General features: G+C 41.7%; 2 protein-coding genes across 2 annotated transcripts in view; one reads left to right on the top strand and one right to left on the bottom strand.

The window, feature by feature from the left end:
- The first annotated feature begins 339 nt into the window (after window positions 1-339).
- LOC125021353 (ATP-sensitive inward rectifier potassium channel 1-like) lies at window positions 340-5475 on the top strand. The gene is made up of 2 exons (XM_047607381.1): window positions 340-2444; window positions 3662-5475. Exons 1-2 carry the CDS (start codon window positions 2428-2430, stop codon window positions 4815-4817), a joined length of 1173 nt encoding a protein of 390 aa, XP_047463337.1. The 5' UTR covers window positions 340-2427; the 3' UTR covers window positions 4818-5475.
- A 5365-nt stretch (window positions 5476-10840) lies between these two features.
- vps37d (VPS37D subunit of ESCRT-I) overlaps window positions 10841-18055 on the bottom strand; it is a 33997-nt gene continuing 26782 nt past the window's right edge. Inside the window, exon 4 of the mRNA XM_047607128.1 lies at window positions 10841-16251. Coding sequence (XP_047463084.1) covers window positions 15700-16251 — 552 coding nt within the window. The 3' untranslated portion in view covers window positions 10841-15699. The remainder of the gene's footprint in view (window positions 16252-18055) is intronic.

Below are 18055 nucleotides of genomic sequence, written 5' to 3'. Positions count from 1 at the left end.
TGAATTTTTGTTCACTTTGTCGGATTTTTATGAAATTAATTAGTAAATTATTGGATAATTTCACCTTTTTTCAGCAACAGACACTTTAATTTTACTGAACAATTAGCTGTCTCTCTGTTGGGACTGACTATAGCTCATATTTTACATTTACAGTTTTTAAGTCTGCAGTGCTGACATTTATCACTTTAAGACATAAATTTTATACCTAATGTAGTATAATAAACGTACCATAAAAAGACTACATGATGGATTACACTTTAAATACAGACAATTCTCAAAAGTTACTATACTGTATGACTGGATTGTCAAAATACAACCATAAAATATTCCCCCTGAGTCATGATGAGTTATACGTAGCAGGAAGGAAATACTGCAGTTATCTTCTACCTCTTAATGATAACGGTGATTATTTGAGATTAGTTTGTTTGCTTGTAAAAACAAAACTAATTTATTTGTGGTTTTAGTTACGCTACTGAAGAGGTGTTTCGAGTCACCTCTGTGCTCTGCAGACATACCACCTCCACATCCTCCACATCTTAACTTCCTGCAGCGCAACACGCCAGCAAAGACTGAAAGACGCAACCGTGCACCAGTAGGTCCCTTCACCTCCTCTCCAAACCAGAAGCACCTTGCACCATGTTCTGAACGCGACTTGATCACTTTTGCACAGGCTAAAGAGGATCGTAGGCTGAGGTCGGCTGTGACCATAAAAACAAAACAACCTGAGCGGTAAAAACTGAAATACAGCCCCTAAACATAAATCACGCCCTGTTATCGTTAACTTTATTAATCTAGTATTAATCTTTTACACTCGTATTTGGGGTCATAATTCTAAAAATCCAAACTTTATTCCTTTTTGTTGAATGATCGCCCCCACCTTAATAAACATCTGGGTAAAATTACAGTGTGAAGTAAAGAGATAGATGACCGAACGTACCGAGCACATATAGGATTGTTTATACAGAGTTATTTAAAAGTCATTAATTACGACACCCTTAGTATTTGCCAAAACATTTTGAATAACTCACTGTGAGTAGACAAAGTATAAAGGGGTTTAAAGTGATGGCATATTATATATATGCCATATTATTTTAATGCAAAATGATAATAATAATGTGTATTTATAAATAGCACTAGGTTGAGTTTAATATAGAACACATATAGTATATATAGGTAGAGGGTCCCTACTTAATCTCTCCATCAGTTTGTGGCCTGAAAAACCTTGAAGACCTGATCTAAAGCTTGAGGAGCGGCTCTCATTTCATGTTTTTAAGTTCATGTTGAAGGTCTTAGAGGTTGATTTAACTGACTGTTCATGTTTTAACTAGTGTAGTTTCCTTTTAGCATAATCATCAAGTGACTCGTGTCCAAATTTGTAGTTTCTCTGTCAGTAACTTGTGTGTTTTGGATAACCTGACTCTAGTCTGTGTTGGAAAAGAGCTGTTTAATCTCAGTGGGACTTTTCCTGGTTAAGATTGTTCAGAGTTATTAGTCAGACAAAGCTCTTCAAAGCTCGGCAGAAAGACTGACAAGGACTTTTGTTGTGTCCGAAAACGCGATTTTACATGACAGCGGAGTCTCTTTTGATGAGATCGATCTAAGGAGTTTACTTCCTGCTGAACTGAGTCGGTCACTGCTACAAAAAACTTCATTCTGATAAAGTTGCTCCAGCAACTAAGTAAGATTCCTGCAGGGACTGAATCAATACAGCGAGAAGAACCTCTGCATCTTGGGCCCTGTCCCGTTCATTTCATTTCCCTGCGGCTCGTTTACGGCATCTCCATCCATCGCCTCTACATTTTAAAAGATCGGCTCCACAGATATGAAAACGGTCCTCGCAGCCGGCCGAATATCTTGAAGACGCTTTGTCCCCGCAGCTTTTCATTTTCATGCAAATGTGAGGCAGCCTTGCGGGTTCAAAGAGGGGGGAGGGTGACCGGGGGAAATGCAATAGAGGGAATTCTTTGTGAGGCCTGACGCAAATCCCAAATGTTCTCAGGCCTGAAAACAAAAACAGCGTGAGGGTCTGCACCGGCCACGTTGGGCCCCTTCGATCAATAGACACACCTTCCGCAGCACAAAAAGCACCGAGGGCTTTCTCGAACAAACTTTCTGAGTATCTCCCTCCCCGTGTTGCTCTGAAGCGGCAGCCATCGGGAGTCCGGCGCGGATGATGAAGGTTGCGTTGCTGGACTCGCCAGTGGAGCGATGAGGAGAGTCGGCCCCGTCAGCAGCAGAGAACTGACGCCCACTGGGAGCTCTGAGGCTAGCTCGTCCGGGGCCGCATGAAGCCAGCGAACGTGGTGGCATGTGGCTGGGATTAGGAAATTTCACTGTGGATTAAAATCTTTCCAACGCCTCCATGGCCACTCGCTAGAAGAAAGAAGTCTGAAGTTCCAGCAGGGATCCAGTGAGCACTCGGGGCCCATGGTCTCACTAAGCAGGTACGTGGACAAACTAAACTTTTCTTTGTTTTGATAGGAGGCTGTTAAGATTTACTGACCCCACCTGCATATATGTACATATATAAATACATATACTTTATTGTTTTTACTCTTTTATTACAGCTGCAAGGAGGAAAGTAAAATCTTTGAGACCATGTTAGTGCTTTTTTTAAGCACTAACAGCCTAGCCCTAACCCTCAGTGTCTGAGAATTATTCACCATGAAAATACTTATTCTAAAACCTAAAGATGCATCTTTGGGTTTTAGAGAAACAACCAGACGTCTTGAATCTCATTCTTGAGTCTAGTGAGTGGCTGTTATGTAAGACTCCAAGCACGTGGCGCATGCCACACAGTATAAATTGGCAAATAACTACTACTCGTGTAATAATGTGATACTAATTTGCTTGTTAATAAGTAAATGATCTGCTTGTTATATTTTATGCCAGTTAAGAGAGGATTTACATTATTGTGTTTTAAACCAACGATGTTGCCAGAGGATTTGTCTTCTACTGAAGATGTAAAATAAGATAAGTGACAAATAGTTTGATAAATGCATATAAAAATGTACCATACAGAGTATTTAAAGTGCACCTGAAGGACAAAGGACGCTCCTTTGAAGATAACAATGTCCACGTTTTTTGCCAGAGAAGACAGATAGTTGAAAGAGGAGTAAAGGAAGCCACCTGCGTCAGACTGGAACAACCTGGACCGAGATATAATCTGCCATCGATTTACAATACGGTCTTGACGTCTGTCCCCAAGAAGCTTCAACCCCATTCACAGAGTTTCCTGTTGAAACCTCAACTTCCCTGAGTGACTTTGAACTTGAGACGCTACTCGGATGAAACGTCTTCTCAAAAAAAGTCCCGTTGCTTTTTTAAACTCTTCTTCTTGATATTATAAGTAAGGTTACACAAACATGCGTAAATGAGGTGGATGTATCAGTCCAACAGCGTGGGTTCCCTGATAATGTTGTCAAGTCATTTAGGATAATAATGGAAGTCTGGCCTTTAATTCTAAGTATACGTTGATACAAATATGTGAAAATGTTTTCACATTATCAATGTACTCAACTGTCTTTCCTCTCTTTATTCGATTCAGGATTTAAAAGGTCTTTTGTGTCTTTGTTGTGCAGATGTTGAGGCCTTTCGGGGTCTTGACTTGCCGGCTTCACGGGAGCGTAACTTCGCACTAACTTCAAGTTTCTTCCTGCAGCTCCAGGATGTTCCAGCTGCTCCAGAGTCACATCCAGCCAGCCGGACTCCGAAGCCGCAAAACCCGCCTGGTCACCAAAGACGGGCGTTGCAACATCGAGTTCGGCAACATCGAGTGCAGCAACCACTTTGCGTACCTGGTGGACTTCTGGACGACCTTCGTGGAGATCCGCTGGCGCTTCGTTCTGCTCCTGTTCGTGGCTTCGTTCACGGGCAGCTGGTTCGTTTTCAGCCTGCTGTGGTACTGGATCGCAAAGAACAACGGGGACCTGACCGGGCAGAACCGCACGGATGGACACGTCCAGTGCATAGACAACGTCAACGGCCTCACAACGGCGTTCCTGTACTCGCTGGAGACCCAGACGACCATCGGGTACGGTGGCAGGGCTCTGACCGGCCACTGCGCCGGCACCGTGGCTCTGATCATCATCCAGTCTCTGATCGGAGTCTTCATCAACTGCCTCATGTGCGGCGTCATCCTGGCCAAGATCTCCTTACCGAAAAAGAGAGCCAAGACTGTGATGTTCAGCGACACAGCTGTCATCTGCTTGAAGAAAGGAAGCTTGTGTCTCTTGATCAGGGTGGCCAATCTCCGGAAGACCTTATTAATCGGGAGCCAGATCTACGGCAAGCTGCTGAGGACGACAACCACACCAGATGGAGAGACCATCATCCTGGACCAGGTGGACATCGACTTCATGGTGGATGCTGGCAAAGACAACTTGTTTTTTGTGTGCCCCCTGACCCTCTACCACGTGATTAACGGATCCAGTCCGTTCTACGAGCTGTCAGCCGACACTCTCCCCCAGCAGGACTTTGAGTTGGTGGTTTTCCTGGACGGGACGGCGGAGTCCACCAGCTCCTCCTGTCAGGTCCGGACCTCCTACATCCCGCAGGAGATTCAGTGGGGTTACAGCTTCCTCCCGATCATCTCGCGCACCAAGACGGGAAAGTACCGAGTGGATTTCTCAAACTTTTCTAAGAGCGTCCGGGTCACCACGCCGCACTGCGTCCACTGCTTCGAGACCGACGCAGACCAGAGAAACCACAACCACCACAACGCGGGAAACCACAATAACCACGAGAAGGTGGGCATCGACAACCTCGGGTTCCAAGTGATTGACATTCACGACTCTGTGGACATCACTAAAATGTGAGCTGCGAGCGGAGGAACTCTGACCAAAACTAAAACTTAGCGAATCAGGATGTGGGAACCATGAAGTTTCACTGTCAGTCAGACTCGGTTACGCCGCCTCCTCGAGCAAACGTCTGAATAACCGCCGACTCTTTTGGCCTTGAGATAAAAAACAAACAAACAAAAAAAACTCTTTCTGTTAAACCATCTGGATTAAAAATACAGACATTAGAGAGAGTAAGGCAGCTCATTACGATCAAACCACTGCTGGGACTTTGTTTAGGACTTTGTGTGGAAGAGGGGATTGAAGTTTTGACGCATAGAGAATGAAAAGGGGCTAAAATAGTGGATGGCACAGTGGGTACTTCTTGAGAAGATTAGTGCCTGATCCTGTAATAATGAAAAACTGTGTGCTTTAAAGGCAGCGGGGGGAAATAAAAAGTAGGACAGGCTTTTTGAGTTTGCTCATTATTCCCACTAAAACGCTAACCGGTGTTTTGTTTTTTTGTTTTTGTTTTTTGTCATGTTGACAGAGCTTGTGTGACTTGATAATTAGTGAAACTGTGAGAGTAGCTGCTACATGATAATAATTGTGACCAGTCTACATTCTGTAGATCGTTCTGTGTAACACTAACGTCTCAGGGAAAGTAACATCCTTAGCTTGAATAAACCCTTTTTTTCACAATTCTGTGACTCATTGTTTACACAGTTTTACAGCATTTCTCTCCATTGGTGAAAATAATGAAACAATATACAAACTGGACATAATTTTAGTTTAGTCTAATTGCAGGCAAACTGAAATGTCATGGCAGCATTAAATATAGTGAATTTGCTGTAAAATAAGAAAGAAAAATCCACAAACAGAAACTTTAGGGATGCAACAATGGCTTATCTTTTCTTATCAAGTACGGACTCTTACGTTTTGGTAGGATTACAGTTCTAGCTATGATGTTTAATCTATATGTCTAGTAGTAGATGTAAAGTATCTGGATACTTCAACTAATTTAGAAGTCTGCGAAATAAACATTATTTTGTTCACAACAATAGATTTCCATGTTTCCATCGACTAAAGCGCTCAACGTGAAAAATCTACAAAAAGCATGATGTGTTCATTGTTTCTCTACATACAATTTGTCTTCATGTATTCAGTGGTGGTGAAATGCAGGCATCTCAATAAGGATTATGGCCAAACCTACATTACACATACAGCAAAGAGCTGACGTTGCTCAAGACCTAAAGCCCTTGTGCATGGTTACGTTTAAGATCAATCAAGTTTTCTTGCTCCAACAGAGACTGTGTTGTTCTGTGTGTTGAGCAAGAAATGATCAGGTTAAACAAGCATTAAGAGACTGCAAATACAAAAAACACTGCGCATGTTATTCATGGGTGTACTGTACATTACGTCTGGGTTTAACAAGCTGGAGGGCTCCCTTGGCTTTGTATGCAATATATTTTATGTCAAAATATGTTTTATACACAAGTACAGAAGACATAGAACATCGATTCCTTGATATAAAATAAAATAAAACTACAGCTTCATATAGCCTACCTCATGTGTATCTACATCACTACATCATGAAGCATCAACCACATATTGTTTGGATAATCAGAAATGTAATTAGCAAAATCTAGCTAAAAAAAAGACTTTTGAGGATGTGAGCTTTAAATTGTTATTAGTATTTTTGGACTATTTAATGACGTTTTTTTGGTCTAATATTCAAAACTTTAATCAACAAAACAACTGATATAAGCAGACGTTCAGCTGGACTACAAATATGGCTACGTTTGACGCTTTAATAACATTTCACTGGTAATGTTTCTGCACTTTTGCTTGAGCGAGACTGTGAATGTCGGACTTTAACTTCAAACAGTGTAATATTCATACTGGTGTCTTTGTTTTTACTTCAGTTGAAATAATTTCATTTACCACTGCTGCTTAATATTTCCAGTATAAGAGTTTAAGTGCACACGCTCTCAATCTATGTCTCTCCCCAAGATAAAGGCTGTAAAAAAAAGCAGTGACAGCTGCCCTGACCAGTGGAAAGCATCAGACCACTGCTGTGATTTACTATGGCCATATATTACAAACAATTAAGTCTGCAAAAAAACCTGTTCCAACTTTTCCCGGTTCTACCAGCAGTCTCTCTTTCACACGCTCAGGGATATTCGAAAAGGTTCAAACTTTTGATCTTTTATCCAGTGCCGTGCAGTTTAGCGCACGGCACCAGACAAAAAAAAAAAAAAAACAACAACCTGTGAAAACGTTTATTCGCCGCCTCACATGAGGACATATTATGGCAGCCTGTGCATCTCTGCAGGTGCTCCAGCAGGAAGCCAGGCTCTTCGTTTAAGACCGGCTCCTACGCTTATTTATTTATTTTTTTTTTTCCCCACAGAGTCAGAGACTTCTGAAATGACTTTCATCTCATCTGGATTTACAGAAGCTAAGTTAACCGGGGCTTAATCTGCATAACAATGAGCAGAACTGTATAAAAGGATTGGCACAGCGAGGCTGAAGCTGCTGAAAAATAGCTCGACCGAGCTGAGGGGGCTGAGTGGAGTCTGTGGTGGCGTCTGTTAAGCTGATAGAGAGCTGCTCCGCTGATAACAGAAAGATTCGTGTGATGGAAACGGGACAAATTACATAAAGTGAAAGCATGGCGCACCATTTGAATTAACCCCCCCCCCCCCCCTCCCCCAAGCCAGGCCCTCCTTAGTTACTGTTGCTATTTGCCGTACTTCAGTTTTCACACAGTGACTGTACGTCGGTGCATTTACTGTTCAGGATGTCAAATTAAAAGTGGAAAAGGTACAACAAAATTCACCAAATTTACATTTACAACTCGTAACATCATGAAATAGTGTGGAACGACATGCTAATGCTAAAGCTAGGTAGGTAGGTAGTTAACTCTTGTCTCTGATGTGGTTTCCACTCCATCTGGATCTTAATAACAGTCACATACGGGTGTATGACAGTAAAATAAAATAAAATTCAATGCCGTGGTAAAGGCTTCATCAAAATTAAGCAACAGTTATCACCACTAGAGGGCGCTGCAACTTTAAGTGTTGTTTCATACACAACCACTAGAGGTCATTAAACTTTAAAAAAAAAAAAAAAACGTATGTCTTGCAACTCAGCAAAACTTTTCCTTTAATAATGTTAGATTTTGTTTACAAACAGTGGCTACTAATAATAAAAGAGGAAGATTAAGACGAAAAATAGTCTTAACGAAGTCAAGAGCGGCAAATTTTTATTTTATTGATTTTATGGTCTGATTTAGGAAAGAAAATGGAAATCATTTCACATATAAACATGACTGAATAAGGTCACGTCAGTGTTGCCGGTGGGACAAATACTCTAGCAACATGACAATAGGACACGTTATACGTGTTTTCACATAATAAGTAGCCGATTTACATCTGCTTTATTTGTCCTAAACTAAATATATCTTTGTATTTTTGACTGTTGGATTGATTGAAATGTTTCCTACACATCCGGGGAACTACATAATCTGCATTTTTGACCATTTTATTTTATATATTTTGTTCTTGTAGACAGAAAATGAAAGCAGAGTCCCTTTCTCTTCTTGAGAAGTTAGTAGGAAGTCAGATATTGTGATATTTTTGGACTGTGCTGGAGGAAGCAGGATGTTTACAGGGCCTGCTCGCTGTGTGAACAGTGCTAACTGCTGAGCTACTGCGCTGTCTTTTAATTAACTATTTAATGATTAATTAATCGCTGCAGCTAATGGAGTTACCTTCCATTTAGGGCCTATTTCTGCCGTGTAATTACAGCTGCGATTCACTCAATCACCACTTTGAGTTCTCAATAAAAATCAAGGCAGGTACATTTTTAAAGGTTTTCATCTCCTCACCTCTGAGACCAAAGTAAACATAATGTTCCACATAGTGTGGGAATGTTCAAACATTAATTTGGAGTCATGTTTGATCTGTACCAAGGTCAGAGATAAAATATTTCTGTAGCAGCATAGGTTGATAAATGGAATTCAGTGGATTTAACATTTTTCAGCAGTTAAAATGAGGTGAATGAAAACAATAAAACTACTCTCAGTTTAAGTCCTAAATGCAAAGGGGCACTTTTTAATAACTTTGGTAGCGATACATCTGAAAAACCACTTCATGAGAGCATGAAAGGGTTTTAGCTTTAGATATTTAAGAGGTTTTTCGAAATGAAGGTGGGTCAATATATAATTGTGGGACTTTTTGAGCTTAACATAGTTGACAGTTATCACAGTTGATCACATTTGATGCTGTTTTCAGTCCTAAAATCAACATGGCCGCTTATAACCAATCACCACATGGCATTTTTACAGAGAGATTATTCTAAATATCATATATGCAATTGAGTAAATTGAAATTAAAGGTTATTTATAAATATATTGTAGTAACACTGTGATAAATCGCACACTACTATATGTTTAATAACTAAGAAAGAGGAGACTGAACACACCTTGGAGCAGGTCATGTGATCTGGATTTAACACACCAACTTGAGAGGTGTAATGTCATGTGTTTGTAACTTTGCTGAAAGTGATTTCTCGGACCCAGAAACAATTTGTTATTTTCCATATAAAATCTGATGTATGAAAATGCCAGAAAATAAATATCTGTCATTATTATCTCAACTTAGCAAAAAGAGCACAATCAAAACTCATTTTGAATGAGCTCATTTTATCGTTTAGCTAATTAGAAGGTGGTTGTTACTAAATTCAGATCTCAATTTATTTAGTCATTATTAATAAGTGATAGTTTCTGTGACAAATAATTATGGATTTTGTAAAGATATGATCATAATGAACATAAAAACATATATTTGTTTTTACTTTAAATAAAAATGTATGTAAGATATACTAGCTAGCTAACAAGCACTAAGCCGCTATGTGATGTGAATCTTTAACAAATCACTCAAAGTTATTACAGTTGATACCGACCGGTGGACAAAACATGACCGTCAAAATGTCACAGCAGTCCGTCCATTCACTAAAAAATACGAGTCAATCATGCCTGTACCAAATGTCATGACCCAATCCATCAACCTAATAACTTCAGTCCGGACCAAAATGGTGATTAAGTGGCCGACATCGACGTCCCCAGAGCCGCCAAAGCGGCTAAATATACAGATTGATGCTCCTCAAGGGTTCCTGAGCTAAATCCAGACGTGACAGATTCTTACTTCACAGTGACGGGCTGAAGAAGTTGTTAACTTTAACACTTTACCTCACATACTGTGCGTCTTATCTCACGTCTTGAAGTGCCTTCGTGAATCAGACGGGATCCCAGAGGACCAGCTGGCAGGTTGCCAGGAAACATATTCATCATGTTTACGTTTCAGCAGCTTCTAAACTATACGAGGAGAAGGAGAAGCCGAGCGTGTCCTAATGTACCCGTCTTGCAAAACTATAATGTGGTGTAATTTGAAACGTAGCCTTAAATTAAAACAGTTTATTTGTTTTGTCTCCTGACCTGAGTGGACAGACGTGGTTGCCATGTTGTGTTAATGGAGACATTTGTGGAGGGTTTATATCACTGTCCCAGCTGGACCAGTGATAGAAACCAGTGACCTTTCAGTCAAATACCTGCTGGCAGGGAGATAAGTGATTCAATTATTTCCCCTTGCAAACACTTATTGTCTGGGTTTACACCTGGCTTTCACAACAACGCAATACGTCAAATATACTTTAATCTTTTAGTCCCATATTTTATCTTAATTAAGTGTTTTTGTGGGAGTTCTTGAGGGAAAGATTTGACTTCCTCCTCGTGTGTTGAGACCTTCTTCTTCACCATTTGATTCATTGTTAACATAAAAAAACGTAAATAAATCAAATTCTACGGAAACATTTGAGGGAAAAAAAATTAAAAAACATCCCACGTATGTCTAATAATCAGTCTTCAAACTTATTTAATGCACACACCTTTCTTTGTGGACGTATTAAAAGACCTGAACACGCCATCAGTCAACAGTGCTGCCAGTATACCCCAGTGGTCGATTATGGTACTGCAATAAAATTAAATAAATAAAAAAAAATCTGTTATTATTTTTTATTTTTTTCCCCAAGAGAGAGGCCAAGTAGGTACATGTACATTTTAAAACTTTTCTTTTTACAACTGATGACCCCTTAAATGAATCCTGCCACGCCTTGAGGGGCCCTTACTCCCACATATTGGGAGCCATTTATCTTTGGATTCAGTTGTCGCTTCTTCTTCATCTTCTTAAGCAGCTGAGGTACACTTGACTTCTGTGCATTTGTAACATACTAATGTATTGTGTTGATTGGGAGCACTCGACTTCATTATTAACAGTTTGAGCTTAAGTTCGGATGCTGCTGACAGAGTGAGTAACTGGACTGTATCAGAAACATTTCCACGTTTAAACAAATTGCTGCATCTCCAGATTTTCTTTGCCTTTCGGCAAAAGATGCTGGAAAATACAACAAATCTCTGTGGTTTTGGGTTGGAAAGTACGAGCTCCGCTGCTCGTCACTGTACTCACAAAAAAAAGAGTCTTATTCATCAACTGAGCACCAGCAGTTTAGTAAACAGTCGTTTTATTTTTTTTTTGAAAAGATGTCCCAAAATGACAGAAAAAGAAACCACACCGCATTCAACAGTAGAGGCATGCTGTTATTTAATCTGGTCGAGATGTCGACGTACTCTGAGGGCTTCTGACAGCCACGTGCGTCCGGTCGCACGTACTGTAGAGTAGCATGAGCTGATGTGGGGACGCGCACGAGTCAACTCGGATATTATTAGCTCATCTCCACTCTCGGCAGCGCTGATCGGATTTGACATTGTGCATAATTATCCGGCAGGAAAAGCCTGCAGCAGCGGCTTCTTCTTCCTCGTCGAGGACGCAGCAGCGCGAAAATCGGCCGAAAAAAGGTTTGAGGGCATTTAGCTGCACATTAAATTTAAAGTCTAAAACGACATTCACTTATCTGCTTAATCACTGCTCTTTTCTTTTTTCTTTTTTTTTTTTTCGTGTCTTTGCCCTCCCCTGTGTGGAGACAGATGGGATGAGCCCTAGTTAAGAGACGCACGACATAAACGAAATCACGAGCACTTTACGTCGTTGTGAGGGGAAATCCCAATTTTTTTTACACGAATCATCGGGCGCGAATAAAACGCTGATGAAAAATAAAAACATCATTTTATGGTTTGGAGGCGATTCGGTTGTGATTGATGGTTACAGTGTCCTCTGAAGGGGCACGACATGAGTCCATGGCTACGAACTCTGAGTCATCCCGGGTCCATCTGTGCTACGCGGTGAGAAGAAGCACTAATTCATCTTCTCCAAGACCCTGAGTGGACACAGAACTACATGTCTGGTTGGAGCCGGTGCCCAGTTACATTAAAAAAAAAAGAAATAATAGAGAGAGAGAGTTCCCAGAGTCCAAGCTTTTCAGGAAATATGCTTAAATATGCCAAATATGAATCGCTGCTAGCACTAAACACAATGTGGTGTAAGCCACTGATCATATTTCCTTTAAAACGTCAAACATTGCAGGAGTTGAAACACTGATAACTTCTGTTAATAAAAAAAAAATGTTAAAAAATGAATCTCAGATGTATTTTTACATTTTCTTTGTGAAATATATCTGAAATCAGACTTTAAAAGGAAGGTCAGGTCTTATCATTATTCATGTTTTAGCCATCTTTCGCCTGTTTTTCTTTTTTAATATCATAACAACACTGCACCAAAATAAGATCCGTGAATATGCAAATCAGCCGGCAGCAAAAAGAAATCATGTCATGCACTAGTTTAAAACCCTCCTGGTTGCTCGCACTTCTTGCCCCCCTCCTTTTTTTTTATTGCCAGATTTATTCATTTTTTTCACTAGACAATAGTGGACGTATCCAACAGAATGACCGATAATTCATGAAAGTATAAATTTTATGAGTTTCTGATGAGGGCTCAGAATTTGCTGCTTCATTTAGATTCCAGGTGATTTGCTGTTTTACTTACAGGGATGAAAACACAAACCTTTCAGCAAAGACACCCTCGTGTCTCTAGTATTTTAACCAAGAAATTTCTTCTAATAAGTCATGCATGTCAATACGCATATTTTTCTTGCCTTTATTCCCGTTAACAACAAATCAGCTGCTCATAAAGTTCCCTGTTCAGTCCACGTCTCAGTAAATGCAGATAATTTGGGGATTTCTGGCCGTATTCTTGCATATTTACTACAATTGCACTCCAGATTCTGATCGTTTTCCATAGGGTCACTGCTACTCGAGTGCTTCCTGATGTCCAAACTACGTGCTCATTGCACAAAATAGGAGTGTTAACACATTATCAACACATTTATTTTGATGGCCCTACGTCTAACAGAGTCAGAAAGGGCGTATTTAAACTGTACAATCATTTCTGGAGGATGTAGTTCGTGGTGTCGTTCAACTGGTCTGAACTAAACAACAAAGAGTTTCTGTTGCCCAAAAATAATCGGAACATGTGTCAGTACAAGACAATATAATTCAACAATACAACAAACATCAGCCTCCAAAATGAAAACACAGCTGAATCAGCAGCTTTCTGGGTTATTTTACACAAACGCTGAATATCTTCACAAGGATTAGATTCAGTGCAGGACTGTTACATTAGAATGTACTTGTTTTCCCTCGTGTACCTAATGAACTGGCAGGAGAGCGTAAATGCATTCACAGATCTCAGCAGTCAACTTTCTGAATGTTATTTGACAGAAACGATGGCTAAAACTATAAAAATGCTTTTTTTTCTCCCTTTTTTTTGAATGGAACTGGGCACCGGCCTGTAAAAGGCATTTTCATGTACTTGGTCAGGCTATAGTAAGCATGCACTTATGAGTTATTAATGAGAGAAACGTATGTTCGACAGCAGAACCATTATGGCCACAATCCAAAGCTTTTCCCTTTAAAATGCTGCAGGACAGATAATGAGTAAAAAGGAGAAAACGAGAAGGAAACCTCCTCCTCCTCCTCCACCTCCTCCTCCTCTTCCTGTTGGATCGTGGGCTCGGAGAGCCCTGGCATTCTCATAGAGATTAAATTCCCCGCACTCTGCAGCTCAGATCGAGGGGGGGGGGGGGGAAATAAAAACACCGTCTGCTTTGAAAGGAGAAGCAGCTCTTCATTTAGCACAGTAAACAAGAAGCTTTGAAGTCAGCCATTTAAAATAGGATTTACATGAATAAATAAACCAGCTCACCGACGCGAGCTGCAAACGCCGCTAATGAATTCGCACGAGAAAAAGGCTGAAGGCTTCGGGCGTTCGTCTGCGAGTCACATGACGCTGCAAATGATATTGACAGGTTATTGGTCTGGGAATTATAATAAATACACCTGCTCAGCCTCTACAGTGTCTTTGTTTCGGCAGTGATGGAATATCAGCGTTCACGATTTCCTGAACGAGTCCAAGAACGAATGTCACTGCTTTTATTTTATAACGTTAGTTTATATCAAACACCGTTTTATTGACGTCATCGTTCACTCTGATGACTCCCGGTGTCTCATAAAGCCTCCATCAGTCCTCGGTTGTATCGAATGAACAATGAGATCCTTCTTTCTTCCTCCCCAACGCGCCGTAGATGTGCTTCACAACCCTGTGCTTCACATCCAGCTGTGTAAAATATAAAAGAATACTAATAAAATAATTAAACTAACCAGGGATGGGCGTCGATGGTGGTTTATTGAAATCAAGCACTGAATCGGTTTATATCTCCTCAACCCGCTCGGTATTAACGCTGGCCGCCTTATTAATAAACATGACGGCAGCAGGGTAACTTTGGAAATGTTAATTAAAATGTAACGGACGCATTCAATTAACAGCTGAGAGCTGCTGGACTTCACCAGCTACTCGCTCTAAATACTTGGAAGAGGGATTGTTCAAAAACACTAAACACGTTTTGCCTTAAGTTGCACAAACTTTTTGAGAATTTGTGGCACAAACCTTCAGTGAGGTATGAATTGAATCACTTATTTGACCTGAATCTGAATAAGTTTAAAGAGGATCCTCATATCATGTGACAATAACTTAGACAAACAACATAAATGCAGTAAACAGCCAAAACATAATGACAATCACGTCTTCATGGCACCAAGCGAACATTTTGACGGTATTAGAAGTAAGAAACTAATTTTGACGAGGGACAAATGGGTCAGAGCATCTCAGAAACTGCAGCTCTTGGTTCCCAGGTCTTGTGCACTTGGTCATTTGGCAAGTTTGACTTTGACAGACTCCAGAAAGACTACACGTGGATGGCCAAGTGTTTACTTGTCCCTTATCGGACCAACAATATTCGGGTTGCGGTATGTGTCAAAGTAACTCTATGGCCAGGTTTCCCAGAAGAACATTATATCATAACAAAATCCTCAACGTTATTCACCTCACTGGTTTTAATGTTTTGGCTGATAGGTGCATTCCAGTTCTTTTGTAATGTTTTCGTGAATGAAACCTGCTCGTAACCAAGCCTCCTTCCTGAATCTCTTGAACGCACCTCGCTTTGAACATGCGGCTGAAACGGGAAGTTTAAAACGAGGAGAGGCCTTTTATGGAGCGACCTCACCGAAAAACAAAAGTAAGAGGACGTTTTCCGTTTCTACACTGATAAAAAAGGAATTCGAGGACGTACGAGGGACTCATTCGCCAGAGTCAAAGCGAAACCGACCATCTCAACCCATCCCTGGACCTGCCTGCCTCCGCCGCCTCTACCTCTGCTCGTCTTCCCCTCGACGGTTACATTTTGTGTATCATGGATGGAGAACAGAAATGGACGTCCGCAGCGCCGCCTGTCTCTGCATCAGTCTTTGCGTACATGATTGTGTGACAGCCACCGTTTGGTTCCACGTCTGACCACGGAAGACCTCTCAAGTCGGCTTTTCATCCTCCTCCTCCTCCTCCCCCCCTCCGGTTTATCGGTACGGCGGTTCGGGCTGTTGGGGGTTCGGCCTGTAAAGCTGCTGCACTCGGACCGGCCGCCCGTTGGCCGGCCAGCCGCCCGATAGCTGTCCGATGACCCTGAGGCCGACCGGCTGGCCGTGTCCCGGGAGCGGGGCGCCGGGGCTGAGGATGTGGGTCTGTCCTAGGTGGGGTTCGGGGAGAGGGTTGCTACTTTGATGGCTCGGAGCTGAAGCAGGGGGGGACACGGGGTAATGGGGGAGGAGGATGGCCGGCGTGAGGCCGTAGCGGACTTGGAACACCCTGAGAGGCCCCTGCGCCACGAAGCCGTTGGGCCGCTGAGGCTCCTGAGGTTGCTCCGAGCCCTTCTTCACCTCGGAGACTTTGCTCTTCTCCTCCTCCTCCTCCGCTCGCTTGGTTTTGCCCGGCTGCTTCTTGGCTTGAGCGATCTCCTGCATTTTCTCCGCTTGAGCCCGGCGGACGTGGTACGTCTTCCTGGAGCTCTGGAAGGAGTCCAGGAACGCATCCAGGCTCACGTTCCCCTCCATGAACTTCTCCAGCAGCTCCTGAGAAGTGGGGGCAGACAAATAAAACCGGAATGAGAAGATGGGACGACAGACAAAAAGGGGGGTCCGATTGCAGGGAACCGTTCAAACAAACTCCGCGAAGTATAAAGAGGGTTTAATCAGCTCTGGGATGTTTACACGTGAACTTTGGCACAGTTTGCCGACCACAATATTTCACTGCAGACAGATTTTACACGGCCAACAATGGCCCATGTGCTTCAACTGTTACATCTGGCGGCGCTTGAAAAGCCGTGTGATCCGACTCGGTATGCGTTCCCAGGATGTGAGTAACTGTCTGCTTGAACCTGACGCAAGTTATATTTTGAGGGATTTCCACAGAGAATCAGCATATTCACATGATAAAATGGAGGCAGGTTAAAGTCGGAACCGACCAGATGAATTTTCACACAACTGTGAAAATGCAATTTAATACGTTCTCAAAGAAACAAGTCACAGAATCTTATTAACTGGTGAATTTATTCTAATTTCTGAAACAATTCTGCCTCTCTGTCTCACTGTAGAGCCCATTAGTGGTAGAAGCAGAGCGAGACAGCGTTTGATGTGTTGATTGAAAGTGACTTCACACACAATCCTCTGTTGCACCAGTCACCCTTGTTTGTAGTTGTATAATGTCTCTCGGCAGCTGGAAATCACATTCGGAAGAGCTACATCTCTGGTTTCTGCCGACAGCAAGAGAGAGTATTCAAGGCTTTATAAGGACAGTACAGGATTTATTGTATTTTTTTTTTTTTAAAACTTTCAAAGGCCTTTTTCTTTTCGTGAAGCCAAACAAAACGCTTTGAGAGAAATTTCAACACCTGCACTCTTTTGATCCAGTGCTTCGTGTGACCAATCGCTGGAAGCTAATTTCATGTTCATGCATATAAATAACCGTAGCCAGAATATGAGTCTGTAACCACTGGGATTTTATTATGAGGTTTGTGTCAAAGGATAAAGAGAAACAAAAACACTCTGTGTGCAATTGGGTGGTCCTACAACCAATTATGTGACACACAGCTCTTGACAAACACTTTGGTTTCAATAGAATTTATTAGAGCAGACTGTGAATCATGTCTGTCTGGTGCTGTGCTCCCTCCCTGCCTGCAGGGGTCGCTGTTTTTCATTTCAGCTTCCTGTAGGACTGCGGGGATTGGAGGAGACCTGAGGAGCGGCCGGAGTTTAAAAGGCCTTTGTTGGAGAAGTCAGACGTTCTCCTCCGCTCTCACTATATGATACACTCCATGTCTGAATTTACCAAAGCAGTTCTGCCAAGCAGGGCTGAGTTTAGGTCAGGGAGTCAGGTAAGGACCCCTGTATTTTATTTCATATTTGATTGATGATTTGTTGCTTTTATCTACGCTCACCCTGAAGAGATAAATGGCAAATAAAGACAGTTTTGGACTGAAGTCTTACAGAGCGCTGATTCTCTTTGGGAGCAGGGAAAACGCGAGTCAGCTTTTTTGTGCGATGTACTGGCCGGTCACAACATTACTTAACCAAAACTAAATCAATCTAACGGCGCTCAGATGACACGTATGATTACGTCCCCCATTACTCTTCTGACCACTGCCACAAAAAAGCCCCGGCCAAATGATTTGATTGGCCGAGGAGATTTCTGCTGAAGTATAGTCATTTTCCACTGACTCTGGTGATACAATAATAAAATCTTTACATTTTAGAAGCGAGAAGAAGCTAATTTTGTCAGTTTACTTAAAGTTACACAACTGGGCCAGTGAATCCATTTTTTATTCATTCTTATTCTTCAATAAATCACTATTAAACAAGTGTAAAAACCACTGAAGTA

Source organism: Mugil cephalus, chromosome 15 (assembly GCF_022458985.1).
Source record: "Mugil cephalus isolate CIBA_MC_2020 chromosome 15, CIBA_Mcephalus_1.1, whole genome shotgun sequence".
Classification (NCBI taxonomy): domain Eukaryota; kingdom Metazoa; phylum Chordata; class Actinopteri; order Mugiliformes; family Mugilidae; genus Mugil; species Mugil cephalus.
Note: the sequence above shows the minus strand (reverse complement) of the source record. Positions and strands in the feature narration are given on the sequence as shown.